Here is an 18,914-nt window from a genome sequence, read left to right as displayed (position 1 = left end):
GCAGAGGTCACAACTGGGACATAACATCATGAGGCCCCGCGGTGGGTACTAAGAGGATAAGAGGAAGTGGCTCTGTGGGGGGAAAGATGACATCTGGATCTATTCTACTGTGCTGGCAACGGTGGTGACGGTGACCGTGAGGGTGGCCGAGATGCACCACCATCGCAAAGCTGCCCGTCTCTGGGGCTTGCAGCTCCAAGGTGAGTGGAGAGAGGGCAAGAGCCTGTGATGGCAGGGGTCCCAGTGAGGGCCAGGCTGGAGGGGGCTGGCAAGCAGGCCAGCAGCCAGGAGCACAGGGCAGAGTCCCTAGTGCGGGAAGTCCGGTCCCCAGAAGGGCCCTGCCCAGTATGAGGGGTTCAGGTGAGGCAGATTTCTACACTGAGGTGGCTATATGGCAGGATGCTCTGGTGGAGACATCTGCCACTTCTGCCCCAGGGTGTTGGGGCCTCTGGGCCCTGACAAGAATCTCCGTCCTTTAGCCAAGCTCCCTGACCCTTCTGGACTTCACATGTAAAAATATATGCAGGAGAGTGGCCAGGCTCCCCTGTGTTCCCAGGAATGCTACTGGCACTCAGGGCACAGATATTTTAAACTCATCTAGGCTTGTGAAGATGGGAATCTGACAGGCCTCAACAGGCCCCCAAGAGAAACACAGGATCATCACTATCGAGTTCTGCTGGAATTCTGCCAATGGGGTGCCTTGCTGCTCTCAGTATGGAGGAGGCACCTTCCAAGCCCAGGGCAGCATCTGGGGGAGGACATCTGCTCCCCTGCCCTTTGCCTCACTCTTCCCCAGAGACAAGAGTCATTGGTTGGGCTGGCCCTTTCCCTCTGGCTTGCATCCTCCAGCTGGCTGGCCCTCGCCCCCAGTAGGGTGGGCTGCCCTGCCTGCTCCTGCTTCTACTCACTCAGGGCTCCTCCTGGGGAAGGTCTGAGGCTGGTCTACCCGTCCCCACCATCAGGGTGTGGACACTTAGCAGGAGGAAGTGTCTCTACTGGCTCATCCCCAGGCCTGGACTGAGAAGCCACATCAAGAGGCCCAAGTGTGCCCTCACAGCGCTGCCATATGTCCATCCGATGCCCCCAGAGAATTCTGGGTCTGCCTCCCTCTGGGTTCAGCACTCTGGGGTGTGGGGAGGTGACCTGCTTCTGAGGCCCAGGTGGGGGATCTGCCAACCCCAGTGATTCACAGATAAGCAAGGCCGTGGTGGGCTAAGCAGAGCCTCTGTGTTCAGTCTGACCTTCCCTTCAAAACTGAGTGGTTAGCATCATTTACATTTTCTTCCTGTTTCAGCTGGTGGCAAAGTGGGGCCCCCGCCAGACTTGGGTGGCTCTGGTGTTCCTCCTGTGTGGGCCCAGCACTGGGGCTGTCTCAGCAGCTTCCCTACGGCCCATAATGAGACCCTGATAGTGGCTATGAATGTAAATGCACTCTTTGTTATCCCTGAGAGATCGGGATTAGTGGAACGACAGAATTTATTGCTTCTGTTAGGAAGATACAGTAATGGCTGCTGTTGTGTCTTTAATTCTATAGGAAGTACAGAAGCACAGAGCTGCAAAGCCAAGTAAACAACAGGGTGCAGAGGAGACAATGGAGAGCAGAGCCCAGCCTTACAGGGACCCGTGCCCCCCATCTCCTTTGTAGTCACCAAAAAACCCAAGGCAAAACCCAATCTGCCTCTTGCCCACCACTGGAAAGACCCCAGGGTTTATTACCCCAGCGGTCGGGGAGCGAGGGATCTGAAGGTACTCCACTGCTGATTGTGGGGACAGAGGAAGGACATCTGGGAACCAGAGTGGGTGAGGAAGCAGACTCTCTCCAGAGCCTCCAGAAGGAGCACAGCCATACCTGGAACCCACAGCTCAGGTCCCGGACCTCTGACCTCCAGAGCTGCCAGGAAACAAAAGGCTGTTGTCTGAAACCACTAAGCTTGTTTCAGCAGCAACAGTAAACAAGTCAGTCAGCTGTATGCGGAGAGATGGCGGGGACACAGAGGAGGACATCAGCCAGCACAACAGCTCTCTCCTGACCTGGGCACCACCCACCCTCCCACATCAGGGGTATTCACAAGCCTGTGCAGGTATAAGGGGGACCTGATACAGTGTTTTTGAGGGAGTGCAAATTTGAAAACCACCTAAATGCTGACTTTTGGTAACCCTTTATTTGGAAAAAAAAAAAAAAAGTCAAAAGGACAGAAAAGTTGCAAGAAGCATCAGAGCTCCTTGCCCAAGATCTGCCAATCGTGAGTGCAGCCTTATCTGGTGGGTCACGGTCCTTCTCTCCAAACCACCACTTGCTAGTTAGTGGGGAGTTAAACTGCCCTCCAGTCCAGGCAGGGGACTAATTTGCAGCAAAATTTAGGATGGTATAAATCTGTGAACTTATTACATTCACCCACTTACTCCACAAACATTCTTCAGGATGCTAAGAATGAGCGGCACCCACACCCATGCCTGCAGAGGGGCATTACGGGAGGGAGACTGTTCAGTGAGCTCAGGCACCATGCTGGCCTGCTGCAGGCCCCAAGACTCCCCCACTGCATGTCTGCCGGCCACCGGGTACACACGCCATGTCCTGTCCCCACGGGAACCCTGCGACCTGGGGACTCCCGTCCACATCTCACCACTGAGAGGCCTCGGGCTCTGACCAGGGCTGAGCAGCTCACGGGAGCGGCTCTGAGATCTCTACCAGACAGGGAGGCACCAAAGCTCACCCTGGAGCTTCCTGCTTCCACGGCACTTGATTAATACCCCAGTGATGGAGGAATGAATAGACTCGCGTGTCGCCTTCTACACAGATCACTGTGTCCAAAGGATCTGACCCCACCTCCCCTGAACCTCACCCTGGGGGCCTGGAGCATCTTAAAGGGGGCTTGGGAGAACCAAGCCAGGACATGGTCCCAGGGGGCCTCGGGCTGATGGCTCAGGAGCAAGCTGCCTGTTCTCATGTGTGTCCCTCAACTTGCTCCATCCAGAAGATGGAAGGAGAAGATAAGGAGCACTCTGCCAAGAGGGTGTCCTGGTCAAGGCACGTACCCTCTCTACAGAGGGTGCTTTTGTTCTGGGTTTTCTTCACAAGACACTATCACATCAGACTTAGTGATGTCCAGAGGAGCTACAGCACTTGGTGAGGAAAGGAGGATGTGGGGGTGTGGAATGCACTGCCCCGGGGAGGAAACACCTGGTCCAGAGGAGCTCAGATGTGAACTGGCTGTGCAGCCTCAGCAGCTTGGCCCCTTCTCCGAGCCTCATTTATGGGCTCAGGAAATTGAACTAGAATGATCTCAAAGGCGCCCCTCCTGGGGGTTGACTGAGAACGCTTTCAGATGGTAGATCACAGAGGGGGCTGGACAGAAGGTGTGGCCCAGCCTCCCTGCTCAAAACCCCTGAGGACCAATGGCCAGTCATCTCTTGTATCTGGAAAGCTGTCTGAACCTTCTGGGTTTGGACTTTGATTAAATCAGAATATTTACCCACAGTATTTTTGTATGCCCAATATGAAGGATGTGGGCAGCTCCATGGCCTCTCATGGCTCTCAATTTAAATGTTATCAGTTATGAAAAGCATACACTCTCGAGAAACAGAAACATGCCAAATCTCCAGGAATAACACCTCCTATCAACACCCCACCCCCTCCCAGCTCAGGACGGGGCTGGAAGCCAAGGGGCCCTGCTGGGGAGCAAATACAGAGCCTCTGCTGACAGGAAAGCCCAATTTCCATTTCCCAGCCACGGTTTCCAGGCTGAGCCCCACCCCCTGGTGCTTGGTGACCCCCGAATAGAGCCATCTGCCCCCCTAGCCTGCAAGTCTGTGGCAGTCGAGGACTGTGTGGCCTACCTGCCATCTCCTTCTGAAAATAGGGCTGGATGAGCTCGCCGAATTTTGACTCGCCTGCTACAGCCTCTTTCAACAGTTGCCCACAGTGGACTGGGGGAGAGAGGAACAGAAAGACACCCATTAAATTTTAAACAGAAGGAGGAACCAGAAAAAAAGAAGCGCTAGTGCTGCCTGCTGGAGGGAAAAAAGGTCACTGAAAAAAATATAAAAGGGTTTTTTCTGAGTGTGGGTGTGTGTCCAAGTGAAAGCAAATATCAAAAAGGACCTGGGGAATAGAAAAGAAGCTGAGGAGGAAAGTGCGGAATGAAAAGGAATGCATTCGGTAGAGAATGGATTAAAAATGGACGGTGCAAGGAGGACACTGATGAGATGTGCCACCAGAGGAGCACCTGCAAGGCCTCGCTCAGGCCCAGAACCCCGACAACAGCTCTGGCCAGGGCTGAGGAATGATGCCTGGGGTTGGGGGGGAGTGGACAGGGGAGCTGCCTGTTTGCCTGTTGCTTGTGTCCACACGGTTGTTGTACAGAAGAGGCCGGACTGTTGCACAGTCCTTGCTGTGGCCCAGGCGCTTCCATGGGACACCAGCTATGTTTACATGAGGGATGGACATGTTCATAACTAAGGCAGCTTGCTGGGGTTGCCTGGCCAGTAGCTACTAACCCTCTTCAGATGTATGGCCCGTGCAGGCAAGAGCCATTCTATCATGAGCTTCATCATGTCTCCAGACCCCAGCCATGGCCACCACACAGGTGCTGGTGAGTTAGCAAGCCCTGAACAAATCCAGGCCACACTGTCCTTGGCTATGAGCCCCTAGGAGCCTAAGATGGAAGGTTTGGCTATGTTTTCATGAGGGAATGACTACACAGTCTTGCTAGTCTTCACTTTAAGACCAAGGGGTTTTCGGGATCCCTGGGTGGCACAGCGGTTTGGCGCCTGCCTTTGGCCCAGGGCGTGATCCTGGAGACCTGGGATCGAATCCCACGTCGGGCTCCTGGTGCATGGAGCCTGCTTCTCCCTCTGCCTATGTCTCTGCCTCTCTCTCTTCTCTCTCTCTCTCTCTCTCTCTGTGACTATCATAAATAAATTAATAATAAAAAAAAAAGACCAAGGGGTTTTCTTCATATATTAAAGAAACCAAAAACCACTCCTAAAAGTAAGTGGAAAAGGTGAATGTTTAAGACAACAACCATTACCAAAGACTTATCCCTCAGGGACGTTGTGCTTCACTCACTGTTTGAAGGACAGCAGTGATCATAGCAGTGCAACTCACTAAGGGAACATGGGTGATGATGAAAGCTGATAGTGACGAGACCTTTCCACATGCCTAGCACCGTGCTCAGTGTGCAAAGAGGTGGAGCACCTGTCCCAGGTCACAGAACAACAAGGTGGCCAATCTGGGATTCAAACCCAGGTCTGTGTGACATCAAACCCACTTAGCTTAGCTTCTTAGCTTCCAGCTTAGCTTCCACTTAGCTTCCAGCTCTGGCCAGGAAGGAGCAAGAGATATTATATGTACCTTCTATCATAAAAACCCATAAAACTGACCAAAATATGTGAAACAATTCTCTTCAGCACTGGGCTGTGACCCTTGGGAGTAGGGAGGCACCCAAAGTGCCCTATAGATTTCCATCTATACCAACCACAGCACAGCACAGGATAAGGAGAGCCAAACTCAGGAAACAGACTGGATTGAGAGCTGGTATTTGGGGAACAAGGTGATGGAGAGAAGGGAGTTGTGCAGAGAAGTGGTTTCAGAAATCCTCATGGGGACTCCCTGGGGTCTTTGGTCAATGCAAAGCTGTGCACATGCACATGGTGGGTGAGATCCCCTTCCCCCAGGCCTGGCAGAGATAAAGCTACCAGGGAACTGTGAGCTAAGGGAGAGGCACACAGTGCAGGGAGACACTGGCACTCTGACAGCCAGAGTGAGAAGTGGTGCCAGGTGCCCAGTCAGCAGAGACTCTGGGTATGCGGGCACATGAACCTGAGAGAGGACATATACTCTGGTCCCACCTGAATAAACACTAAAAGTCAGGCTCCCTGCATCAAGTTGATCTTGCAGCAAATTAACTGCCTGTTAGACCTCAACTCTTAACTCAGTATTCTTAAAGTGGAACCACACAATCCAGATTCCCAGCCATGTGAGATCCACAATGTCTAGTATATAATAAAAAACTACTTGAGATGCAAAAATCAATTAATCACCCACTCAATCAGGAAAGTGTGACTCCTATAAAGAGAGAAAACAGGCTACAGAATCAGATCAAGAGATGACATGGATGTCAGAGCAAGTACGTGAGAACAATACAACAGCTATTATAAATATATTTAAAACTGTTAAGGAAAAGATAGTCAAAATGAGCGAACAGTTGGGGAATCTCAGCAGAGAAATGGGAACCAGATGCAAATTCTAGAACTGGAAAATATACTATCTTAAATGGAAAACATCATTGGATAGGCTGCAATCTGTGAATCTGGAGACAAGAAAACAGTACAGAGAAAGTATCCAAACTGAAACAAAGAGAAGGTAAAGGGAGTCCTGGAAAGAAAGAATAGACCCTTAGTGACTTGATGGACAGGATTGGCTAATCTCACATATGTATAATCAGAGTTGCAGAAAGGAAGGAGAAGGAGAAGGAAGGAAAGAGGGAGAGAGAAGTGGGGAGAGAGGGAGGAGGGGGAGGGAGGGAGAGGGAAGAGGGGAGGAAGGGGGAGGAGGGATGGAGAGAGGTAGGGGAGGAGGGACAGAGAGGCAGAAAAAATATTTGAGGAAATAATGGCAAGAGAATTTCAAAAACTGAAGAAAAACATTTCAAAACGTCATGAAAAATATCAATCCACAGATCCGAGAATCTCTGAGACCCAAGCAGAATAAACACAAAGTAAACCCCACCTTGATACAACTTCATAGTTAAATTTCTGAAAACTAAAGACAAAGAGAAAATATTGAAAGCAGCTGGGTGGGGGAGATGCTTTATATGTAGGGGAACAAGGATAAAAATAATCTCTGAATTCTCATCAGAAGCAACGCAAGCTGTAAGACAATGGGATGACATGTTTAAAGCGCTAAGAGGAAAACACCTGTCAACATAGATTTTTATGTGCAGCAGAAGCGTCCTTCAAGAATGGAGGTGGAATAAAGACATTTTCAGACAGATGAAAGCAGAATTTGTTGCCAGCAGACCTGCACAACAAGAAATGTTAAAGGAAGTTCTTTAAGCAGAAAGAGTACGGTACAGATGGAAATGTAGATCCAAACAAACAAGTGTTGATGTGTGTGGGTACATAACAGAGCCTTTCCCCTGTGCTTCACTTAAAAAACCAAATGACTGGGACACCTGGGTGGCTCAGCGGTTGAGCAGTTGAGTGTCTGCCTTCAGCTCAGGGCGTGACCATGGGTCCCAGGGTTGAGTCCCACATTGGGCTCCCTGTGAGAAGCCTGCTTCTCCCTCTACCCGAGTCTCTGCCTCTCTCTGTGTGTGTCTTTCATGAATAAATAAATAAATAAAATCTTTTTAAAAAGAGCCAAATGACTAAGGCAAAAATAATTACAATATACTGCAGAGTTGATAGCACATAGAGAAATGAAATGTATGAAGAAAAAAAAAAAGAAATGAAATGTATGACCGAAGATAGCACATGAGAGAGAGTGAGGGAAATGGAAAGACGCCTGTTGTGGGTCCTCCTGTTACAGTATTAAGTCAGGGCACACTGTGAGAAATAAATGATGCCATATGACCCCTAGAGCAGCTACTAACAGAACAAAGCAGAAAGACACAGCTTAAAAGGCAATGGGGGAAATGAAATGCATTACTAAATGACATTTAGTTAATCCAACAGTTGGCCGGAAAGGAGAAATAAAGATGAGGGGACAGAAGACAAAAAACCAGGATGGTAGGCTTGAAACCTACTAAAAACTACTCAAAATGGAGATGTACTAAAGACTTTCATGAAAAGGCAGAAAATGCCCAGACTGGATTTTAAGAAAGCAAGACCCAATTGTATGTTGGGTACAAGACACATACTTAGGATCTAAGACACAGATCATCTAAAAAGAAAGAAGACAGAATATATTCCATACAGACACCAATCACAGGAGAGCTGGAGGGGCTCCGTTACTATCAGACAAAGTACACTTCCGGGAAGAGTCTTCCTGGAGAGACAGCGGACCATTTTCTAATGAGAAAGGGGTCATTTCATCAAGAAGACACAGCAGTCCTCAGTGTCTGTGCTCCCAGGAACACTGCTTCAAATGACATACAGCAGAGGCTGGCAGAGCAGTAGACTCACCCACAATCAGAGCTGGAGATTTTAATGTCTTGGTAACTGAGGTAATAGTAGTGAGAAATCACGAAGGACGCAGAAGATCTGAACAGCATCAAACATTTTACCCTAACTGACGTGTGTAGCATTATGTCCACCAATGCCAGAATACATGTTCTTTATGCTGAGCCATAAAAAAGTAACAATAAATTTCAAAGGACTGAAATCATATAAGGTATGTTCTCTGAGCACAGTAGAATTAGAAACCAATACTCTTCCCTCAAATCTAGAAAATTCTCAAATAATTTGGGAATTTAGCAGGGTCATGAGATCGAGCCCCGAGTCAGGCTCTGCGCTCAGTGTCAAGTCTGCTTGAGATTCTCTTTCCCTCTGTCCCCCCTGCTTGTGCATGCTCTCTCTCTAATAAATAAATACATCTAAAAAAAAAACCAAACAAACAAGAAACCACAAGGCAGATAAGAAGATATTTTGAGCTGAATGATAAAACACATTAAAATTTTGTGAGATGCAGCTAAAGAGGTATTTAGAGGAAAATGTGTAGTGTTCAGGGCTTATATTGGGAAAGAGTGGTTTAACACTCCTGCCTACAACAACCTCACTTCACAATGTCCTATGAAAAAAACAATGTAACCGCCTCCTCTCTCCTAACAGCTCCCAGCACCAAGGCTCTGAACACAGTCAGACCTGGAACTATGTTGGATAAGCTCATCTTACCTTGTTCACACCCCCTGCCCCAGCCCAGCTGTGTACCTGGATCCTTATGTTTCTCTCTGATTCTTTCTACACCTTCCCTCTACTGTGTATAGCAGTCACTCAATGGGGATGATTATATGTATTTTTTATTTTAATTAAAAAAAATTTTTTTAAGTAATCTCTACACCTAATGTGGGGCTCAAACTCACAACTCTGAGATCAAGAGTCACATGCACTACCAACTGGGCCAGCCAGCTGCCCCTATGATTATGTTATTTTCATAAAACTTTCATGGTTGTCTCTGGATAGAAAATTCATGCTCATAGCAAAAAAAAATCCAAATTGTATAATATGCCACTGTACAGGGACAGCCAGTTTGATGTGTGGATGTTCCTTCAGATGTTCTCTGAGTGTACATGAACACACTTTTTTTTTTTTTGTGCAAAATGGTGGTTTTATTTATTTTTATTTTTTTAATTAATTTTTATTGGTGTTCAATTTACCAACATACAGTAAAACACCCAGTGCTCATCTCGTCAAGTGTCCACCTCAGTGCCCGTCACCCATTCCCCTCCAACACCCACCCTCCTCCCCTTCCACCACCCCTAGTTCGTTTCCCCGAGTTAGGAGTCTTTATGTTCTGTCTCCCTTCCTGATATTTCCCAACATTTCTTTTCCCTTCCTTTATATTCCCTTTCACTATTATTCATATTCCCCAAATGAATGAGAACATACACTGTTTGTCCTTCTCCGATTGACTTATATCACTCAGCATAATACCCTCCAGTTCCATCCACGTTGAAGCAAATGGTGGGTATTTGTCGTTTCTAATTGCTGAGTAATATTCCATTGTATACATAAACCACATCTTCTTTATCCATTCATCTTTCGATGGACACCGAGGCTCCTTCCACAGTTTGGCTATTGTGGCCATTGCTGATAGAAACATCATGGTGCAGGTGTCCCGGCGTTTCATTGCATCTGAATCTTTGGGGTAAATCCCCAACGGTGCAATTGCTGGGTCGTAGGGCAGGTCTATTTTTAACTCTTTGAGGAACCTCCACACAGTTTTCCAGAGTGGCTGCATCAGTTCACATTCCCACCAACAGTGTAAGAGGGTTCCCTTTCATGAACACACTTTTTAAACAAAAATGAGATCATCCCCTGAACACTGTTGAATGACTAGCTCTCTACCTCCTCCCTCATTAAACAAGAGATCATGGACATCGAGTCACTTTGCAGGTCTCTTTTTAATAGCTGCCTTCTCATTTTAAGTAATAATTACATACTAGCACTAATTTGCTCTAGTATACGGGGTTCTCACAGCTTACTTAACTGTGCCTCTTATTAACTGAGTTCGGGTTGCCTCTACTTTCATGATGCACTCTCTTGTTCAGGGTCTGAGTGTCAGTAGAATAAAATCCACAGAGTGAGGGATGCCTGGGCAGCTCAGTGGTTGAGTGTCTGCCTTTGGCTCAGGTTGTGGTCCCAGGATCGAGTCCCGCATCGGGCTCCCTGCAGGAAGCCTGCTTCTCCCTCTGCTTGTGTCTCTGCCTCTCTCTCATGAATCAATCTATCAATCTTTTATTTTTTTAAAAGATTTTATTAACTTATTCATGAGAGACACAGAGAGAGAGAGAGAGAGAAAGAGAGAGAGAGAGAGAAGTAGAGACTCAGGCAGAGGGAGAAGCAGGCTCCCTGCATGGAGCCTGATGCAGGACTTGATCGCGGGACTCCAGGATCACGCCATGGGCGGAAGGCAGGTGCCAAACCACTGAGCCACCCAGGGATCCCCTCAATCTTTTAAAAAAAAATCCACAGGGTGACATCCACTGGGCCTGAGGATTTGCAGGGTTCACAGTCAACCAATGGTGCCTTTGTCTTTCAAAAAGTTGTGCCTTTTTATATTCTCACCAATTGTAAACAAATCTTCTAATCAGTCTTGTTGGTGTGAATATTGGGGTGCTTGCTTATTTGGAGCTGTTTTCCCACAACTGAATGATCCATAAATGGGGAGATGAGAGCCAAGCCAGGGAGTGGCCCTGGGGGAGCAGGCAGTCCAGAAGCTCTGGGTACAGACAGGCCTCTGCAGAGAAACCGCCGTGGACAGCGCCATGCTTGGCTCTGCCAACTGGAGGTCCCACAGGTCGGTGTACTGAATTCTTGTGATTTCTTGTACTTATCAAGAATGCATTTGAAAAATGTGAAGTTTCTTTTTTTTTTTTTTTAAAGATTTTATTTATTTATTTGAGAGAGAGAGAGAGAGCACAAGCCAGGGAAAGGGGCAGAGGGAGAAGGAGAAGTGGACTACCCGCTGAGCAGGGAGCCCAACATGGGGATCCATCCCCGGACCCTGGGATCATGACCTGAGCCGAAGGCAACGCTTCACCCACTGAACCACCCAGGCACCCCACTATGAACTTTCTGAGCTCAATTACTGGGGAAAAAAAAGCCCCCCAGTGGCTCTTCAGCTACAAAGCAGAAACCATGTTGAGCTTTCTTATTTTCATTTCTGGAAGAAATCTAGGCATATAATTTCATTTCTCGTGACTGGTACTCAGAAAACAACATAAACTTAAAAATGCTTTTCTTGAATGAACAAAACACAACACAGTGATTGTGATTAAAATAAGGCCTGTGCTGTGTTAAGGTATTGAGTGGAGGCTTTTAGGGGCGCCCTCCACTCCTGCTCCTCCTATGGCCAGACTTCCTGCCCTTGGTGCCACAGCCCCCTCCATAAACATGTGGGTGCAGCCGCAAGCAGTCTGGGGCTCACTCCTCCCACAGGAGCCACTACCAGAGCTGCAAAGTCTGCCTTATAAAACTTCAAGAGGTAAAACCAAAAGAAGGAATTACCTAAATAATGCAGTTAATCAACAACAACAACAACAAACCATCCATACAAGCAAAAGCATTTTTCATCCTGAGGCCTTGAGATTATTTCTCCATACTAATCGAATCAGAGTCCTACTATTTAGCATTTTTACAAGACTATTAATGAGATTATGACTATTTTTCTTTACTAATCAGAATAATTGCTCAGTTCCCTAGCTTTATTTCATGGGTACGATTTTTGTTACTGATTCCTGACTAGTCTGTCCATCGCTCTGGGATTTTATATTGGAGGAGGCCCATCTGAAAAGCATTTTTTTTTTTCAAAGCCTGATCCTTCTAGGGTGGTACATATATATCTGTGCATGTTTGTACATGCATATATTTGTATGGTGTATCTGCAGAATTTGGAGGTGTATATATGCATATTTTTATATTTGGGGTGCAGGGATCTTTTTTCCCTCATAACCAGAGGTAACTCAGGCTTGTGGAGCATTCACTGGAAGTTATGTCGGTGGTGACATGGTGACAGCAGTTCTTGTGCTCCCTGCAGCCGCCCTGTGTGTCTGCTCTGACTCTTCCTCCTTTCTGGCTTCATCTTCCTGAAGGCGGCTGGCTCCTGAGACTGCCTGGGACCACCTCAGGACAGGCCTGGAGAAACTGACTTCAATCTTTTCTCTCCTCCTGGTAAAATATTTATTGAAACTACACGAGCAAGAAGTCTATGTCTGGCTCAGACTGTTTGCCTGTGAAAACACTGACCTGGGTTCGGGGAGCCAAATGGGACTGGAGAAAATAAATCAACAGCAGCTCCAGATTATACAAGGGCTGTGGCTTCCAGGGAGGCCACGGGGGCTGGAGGAAGTGCCCCTTGTGCAAAGCACAAAATAGCCACTGCTTCGAAGGCTAGAACGAACAATGAGTGAAAAATGTGCTGGCTTTTGGGGCTGCGGACACCTTTTTATTGGTTAATGCTTTTATTGGCCATATTCTTTGTGAGGAACAAAAGCCATCCCTGTAAAGATGGAATATCTGAAGGCTGTTGACAGCAGAGAGCGAGAAAGAGAAGCGATTTTGCTCCTCACCACCCTCATAAGGCCAGAAAGCTCAGGAAGGCAGTGGGCGGGAGAAGGCTCTGGAAACAGCATGGCCAGGGCACTCACCGTTGACGAGGCCGTACTTCTGGGCCAGGAGGGCAGCCTGCAGACTCTTCCCACTGCCCATGGGCCCGAAAAGCAGCACCCGTGGGGTGAATGGGGCATTTGATCGATGGTTGGTTTGGACATAGGTCAGAGCTGGAAAGAGAGGATATGAGGATAGTAAACTCAGATCACAAAGAAAGGAAACTAGCTTACAGAACCGGTATGAGGACTCTTTGAACAGCAGGGATTCTTTCTCTCATTTACAGCTCCAGGAAACCCTCCGTGTGGCTGCTAGTGGCCACGGGGTGAGGCTACAGGAAGGGGAAAGATTTCTGCTTCAGGCCTGGGCATGAAGATAGAGGGGGCAGTGGATCCACAGAAGCCACTCTCTGAGCCTGTCCACCCTGCAGTTCCTCTAGGACACCTGCCTTTCCCTCCTGGTTGAAGGGGGCTGGGTGTGCTGCTGGGGTGAACTGGCGTCCTGGTCCCAGGACACAGGACACATACTTGATGGGTTGGGATGTTTCCAAACTGAATCTGGGCTGAGCCTCCAGCCTGAATGAAGCCCAGGACCAGGCCAGTCTCTCAGTGTCAGATGTAGACTTTGATTGATAAATGCATCAGGCCTTGCACATGGGGACTTCTAAAGGACTCAGGAATTGGTAGAGAATAATTTCATCTGTGCTCCAGTGACACCAACTTTGTTGGGAGTCTCCAAAGAGGCAGTGATCAAATAAGTCCCAAGAGTAGGCAGATGCAGCTGCTTGCCTGGCCCATGGCATGCCCTGGCATTTGATGAACAAGGAAGTAGGGACATGGGGCCAGTGTCCCCAACACTGAGGCAACTGCACCGTGGAGGGCACTGGATGACAACATCAAACGAGGTCCCCCTGACCTGAGCATAGGGGATGCACTGAGAGCAGTTGAGGAGACTGTTACAGGCAGCCATTTGGAACCTGCTGAGGCCGAGAGCCAGTGCCAGCTCTCCAGTGGCTGACATCAAAACAGGGGCTCCCTCCCCAGCCTCACCTCCTGCCAGGGACCCAGAGCATCCTGCGAAAGGTCAGCCATTCATGGCCCTCTGATGGCTGTCCTGCCTTCAGTGGGTTCTGCCCCAGTAAGGGGCTGAGCCACCATGCCACCTTCAGGGACCTGGTGCCCCTGAATCAAGAGACAGGTGCTGCAGGGTTTGCCAACCTCGCCCTCGCAATATTTTGGGCATATCCACCAGGTGCCAGTAGCACACTTCCGAGTTGTGACAACAAATCTCTCCAGACGTTGCCAAATGTCCCCAGGGTGGGAATAGGGGGACAAATGAGAAGCCCTGTGCTGTTCACTGTATGAATTTTGACCTTTCAAATCTTTGTAGGATTTTTTTAAATTGGAAGGATCATTACAAATATCACAATTCCCCTCGTTTTTAGAACTAAAGGTACAGGTAAGTTAATCGACTATCTTAAAGGTTGCGTTATTCATCATTGTCATCGTAATATCTCACACACCAGCTTGTGGGAACTGCTAGGCAAAATACTCTGAGGACATGCTCTTACTCGGTTGGTGCACATTCCCACGAGAGATGTATTATTCTTGCTCCGTTTTACAGAGAACTGGCAGGGCTGGGAGGGCTCTTATGAACCTGCTGCCTGGGTAATATTTTCTGCCCCTGAGAATAAGCTGGAGGAAGCCATGCAAGCAAACCCCTCCATCCTCAAAACTGCCATGATCCAGCACATCTGAAATGCACAAACGCTACAGGCAAAGCAGCCTGCTTACAAATGATGCTTAATTTACAGTAAATAACTAAGTTAATTAGAAGTAATGATCCCCCAGACAGTCTCAACATCTAATTATTCTTTTTAAAAATATGTGGTTGCTGGATGCACTGCAGAGAGATTAAAAAAACAACACAGAGAGAATTTTGCATTCCAATTTTCAATTTATCTGTCTGCATTATTAATTAATAATAATTAATATGCAGACACTCACATTTTTATTTACAATTCCAGGCATGAATTCTTTATGAATGATCATATGAACTTTTAAATTTAATTAAGTAATTTGGAGGTAATTAATGTGTAAATTCAGAATCATGCCATAAGATAAATGTTGTGGTTGTTTATCTTCAGAGCGCAGTGTTTGCTACTAAAGACCCTTCCGAGATGCAAAATCACTGGAAAACTGTAGGGTATCCACAGCCTGGCTTGTTTCAACATAGAGATGTTTGCTAGACATCCCCCCACCAGGTGACTGAGCTGTGCCAACCTTGGGCTCTCAGGAAAGTGAAGTCCACCAGCAGGTGGGGGCTGGGGGCTCAGAAGCATCTCCCCACCACAACACAAATTTTCTTAAAGAGATTTGAGACAATATACCAAAAAGGGCTGTTGTTAACCATCAAGTATCTTAGATACCCATGCTGGCATTTTTATTGTGTCATTTACCTGGCATTGCATAGGAGGGGATAATTTGATGTAGAGACAATAATAAATTATAATTCGGTTGCCCTGGGATCTCATCATTCTAACTTTCCTTCGCCTTTCTGGACAGGATGTGGAGTCCCAATAGCAATGATGCCTGACACTTATGAGCACTCCTCTGCACCAGCTGCCAGACTCATGGCTGTGGATACGTGGTCTGCAGAATCCCCATGTAATCCTCACCCAAGTCTGGGAGGAAGACATGATTTTTGTTCCCATTTTAGGGATGACAAAATTGAGGCCCAGAGGGGTAAAAGAGTTGCCAGAGACCGCACAGCTGATGTGTAGTGGAGGTGAGATTTAAACACGAGGCTCCTGGCTCCCCACCCCATCCCACCTCCCACACACACATGCACCTGCTCCAGCCACTTTCTGTGAGCCTTTGCTACTGCTCCAACAACAGTGCAGTACCAGGCGTGGGGCTGCTTACCCTTGCTTTATTTTATTTTTATTTCTTAAAAAAGATTTTATTTATTTATTCATGACAGACACAGAGAGAGAGGGAGGCAGAGACACAGGCAGAGGGAGAAGCAGGCTCCATGCAGGGAGCCCGACGCGGGACTCAATCCTGGGTCTTCAGGATCACACCTGGGCTGAAGGAGGCACTAAACCGCTGGGCCACCGGGGCTGCCCTTAACCTTGCTTTAAATGGAATCATGACCCCCAAGTTGCATTGCAGGTTTGGGTGATATTTTTTTGTGGTTGAGTGGGTTCTGTTCATACGTTTGTATTTTAATTTTTATAAATTTTCTCTTCCTTCTCCCTCACCCCCAAGGCAAAACTTGCTCCCACACTCCTCTCACCAGAGTACAGAACCTCACCCAGGGTCTCTGAGCAGGGAATCTGGGCCACCCGTGACTTGATTCCCAGGGTCTCAGGCACAGCCTGGTCACTGGCATCGCTGCCATATTAAGTGACACTGGGATGAGGAGGGTCAAAGTGCATGCGGGACCCACTGCCATCCGTGTTTACCCTGGTAGAAGACATCCACACATGGCTGGTCGGCATTGATGACTTTCAGGATTTTGGGGTAAGCCGGGAGGATCCTGATGATGTTCCTGTGATACTCCAGCAGTTTCTGTGCTGTCTCCAGCTCTGAGATACCCCCCGGCACCACCAGCCGGTTCTGAATTTCAGATTCGGGGGGCCAGTCAAAGGTGGTGTGATAAATCTCTGCAAGGGGGAGATGTACAGGGTTAGACTCACCCACCCAGGGGTTGCCAAGGCCAGCACTGCATCTGGCCGGTGTGAAATCCACAGCCTGTGTGAATCCTAGGCATATTCATTCACCCTAAACTGTGCAGGATACACTTTGGTCTGGTGCTGCTCCTATGTCTCTATTAACAATAACAAAAGGATGAGGGGGTGCCTGGGTGGCTCTGTCAGTTGAGCAACCAACTCTTGCTTTCCACTCAGGTTGTGATCTCAGGGTCATGGCATCAGGCCCTGCGTTGGGCCCTGAGCTCAGCAGTCTGCTCAGGATTCTTTTTCCCTCTGCCCCTCCCACTTGTGCTCTCTTTCTCTCTCTCTCAAATAAATAAATCCTAAAATAATAATAATAATAATAATAATAATAATAATAATAATAATAATAAACAGATGAGGATTTTTGGCACCAGGAAGCATGGCTGTGGCTCCTGAGTGCTCACCCCCCTGGGCATCACCTGCACACGCTTGTCCTCATGGCAATCAGATCACAAGGTAGATCTCACCCACGTACAGGAAAGAAAACTGAGTCTTGGCAACGTTGGGCAGCTCATCCCACATCACACAGATGGAAGGGGGTGAGGCCAGGGTCTATGAACCCTGGTCTGTCTGCTGCCAAAGCCTCAGGCCAGAGGTCAAGGGCTCCGGGCCCCTGCTGAACTGCCTGGTCTTTGGGAGCTGAAACCCATCTCCACACTAACAGGGCTCCTCCTTTCAGCCCCTGGGGCCTCAACTCCTGCTCTGCTGGGGTTCATCATATCCCAAGTGACCTCCCGCTCCGAGTCCAGCCTGTAGCATCTGAGCCTGTGCTCGCCTACGTGGCCCCCATGTGGCCATCTGCCCATGCCCTGAGTGGAGAAGGGCTCCATAGATGGTGGTTGGGACCGTTCCTTGGATAATCATCAATCACAGATCGCCTCTGAAACTCCATGGGGCAGGGGTAGGGGTGGAGATGTCATACCTCCTGTTTGAGGGTCGATTCTCTTCCCCAGGTTTCTCTCAATCAGGACAGTGTCTGGAGCGCTCAGAGCAACTGAATGGAGAAGGACAACAGCACAACTGACATGTCAGGTAGCAGGTCCCAAACCTTTGGATCTCATGGGCCAATAGCTTGTCTTATGTCTCTCTTGTGTAACAACACTAACACAACACCCATCCCCACCCTTGAGAATCCCTCCGAGAGATCTTCAGTCTCAGGACAGCAGACAGCCCACACTTGAACATCTCATCTAACAATTTTCACTGTAATGCTCTTGTGCAGAATGTTCTTGCCATATTTTGGATTATTTCCTAAAGAGAGTTTCTCAGAAATGGGATTCCTGCAACAAGGAACCACCAGGGCCAAAGCAAAACCCCCTTTCTCTAAGAGCAATCCCTGAAGGCCTTTAGCTTTGTGAAAAATTCAACTGTGCTGTCCTCCTCTTTCCTGCTGGGTCTTGGATGGTACGGGGCTGAGAGTGGGCACCGGGAACCAGCAACACAGAGCAGGGTCCTCACTCCTGGGGTCTGGGGACTGCAGCTCTGGTGGGAGGGCCTTTCGCACGCTACTCACTGACATGTCTGGGGGTGATCCCGATGGTCTGGATCATCAGGGCCTGCTCCCGAGTTGCAGGGATGCCATCCAGAATCCAGCCCTAGACAGAGAATTTAGAAAGGTGCTCATCTATCTTTATTTTTTAGATTTTTTTTTTTTTTGGAATTCTAAAAGGAGCAATATAGCTTTATAGAAAAACTAGAACTTTAAGGACAAAAAAAGTAAATGTTTCTGACAGCCACATTAGAACTTAACAAGTACATTCCTATTGTTACATCCCCTTCTGAATCTTATATTTATGACTAGAATCACTACATACATATTTTATGTCCTGATTTTTTCCATCACACATTATGGCTACCAAAACACTTTCTCATATCGGCATGCCTCTGCATTGCCATTATTTTCAGTGTCTATACAATGTCCCACCAGTGAGCATGCCACAGTCACTTAGCCACACCCCATGATGGAACATTTCAACTGCTAATAATTCTTGTGATCATAAATAATGCTGTGATTAACAGTTATGTGCATATGGCTCTTTCCATCTTGTGGATTATTTCATAAAGAGAGTTTCTCAGATGGGGGATCCTGGGAGGAGGAACCAATTGAGTCAAAACAAAACCCTACTCTCTTAAGAAGAGGCACCAAAACTTGGAGCTTTAAGAGACCTGGGCTTGGGGTGCCTGGGTGGTTCAGTTGGTTAAGCTTCTGCCTTAGACTCAGGTCATGATCCCAGGGTCCTGGGATCGAGTCCCACATCAGCTCCATGTTCAGTGGGGAATCTGCTTCTCCCTCTCCCTCTGCCCCTCCCCCCACTTGTGTGCTCTCTCTTGCTCCCAAATAAAATCTTTTTAAAAAATAGTTTAAAAAATTTTTAAAAATTTGTTCTTCCAAGTAGGCAGCAAAAAT

The 18,914-nt window shown here is 47.8% G+C and overlaps 1 protein-coding gene across 2 annotated transcripts in view; it reads right to left on the bottom strand.

Annotated features, from left to right (window-relative positions):
- The window catches only part of AK8 (adenylate kinase 8), a 129,351-nt gene that overhangs the window by 66,363 nt on the left and 44,074 nt on the right, over window positions 1–18,914 (bottom strand). For both annotated transcript variants that reach the window (XM_072748275.1, XM_026009562.2), the window contains exons 6-10: window positions 18,021–18,102; window positions 17,430–17,501; window positions 16,235–16,435; window positions 12,810–12,941; window positions 3,838–3,927 (exon numbers count right to left, since the gene is read on the bottom strand). In XM_072748275.1, the coding sequence (XP_072604376.1) occupies window positions 3,838–3,927; window positions 12,810–12,941; window positions 16,235–16,435; window positions 17,430–17,501; window positions 18,021–18,102 (577 nt within the window). The remainder of the gene's footprint in view (window positions 1–3,837; window positions 3,928–12,809; window positions 12,942–16,234; window positions 16,436–17,429; window positions 17,502–18,020; window positions 18,103–18,914) is intronic.

The sequence above is a fragment of the Vulpes vulpes genome, chromosome 2 (genome assembly GCF_048418805.1).
Source record: "Vulpes vulpes isolate BD-2025 chromosome 2, VulVul3, whole genome shotgun sequence".
NCBI lineage: Eukaryota > Metazoa > Chordata > Mammalia > Carnivora > Canidae > Vulpes > Vulpes vulpes.
Note: the sequence above shows the minus strand (reverse complement) of the source record. Positions and strands in the feature narration are given on the sequence as shown.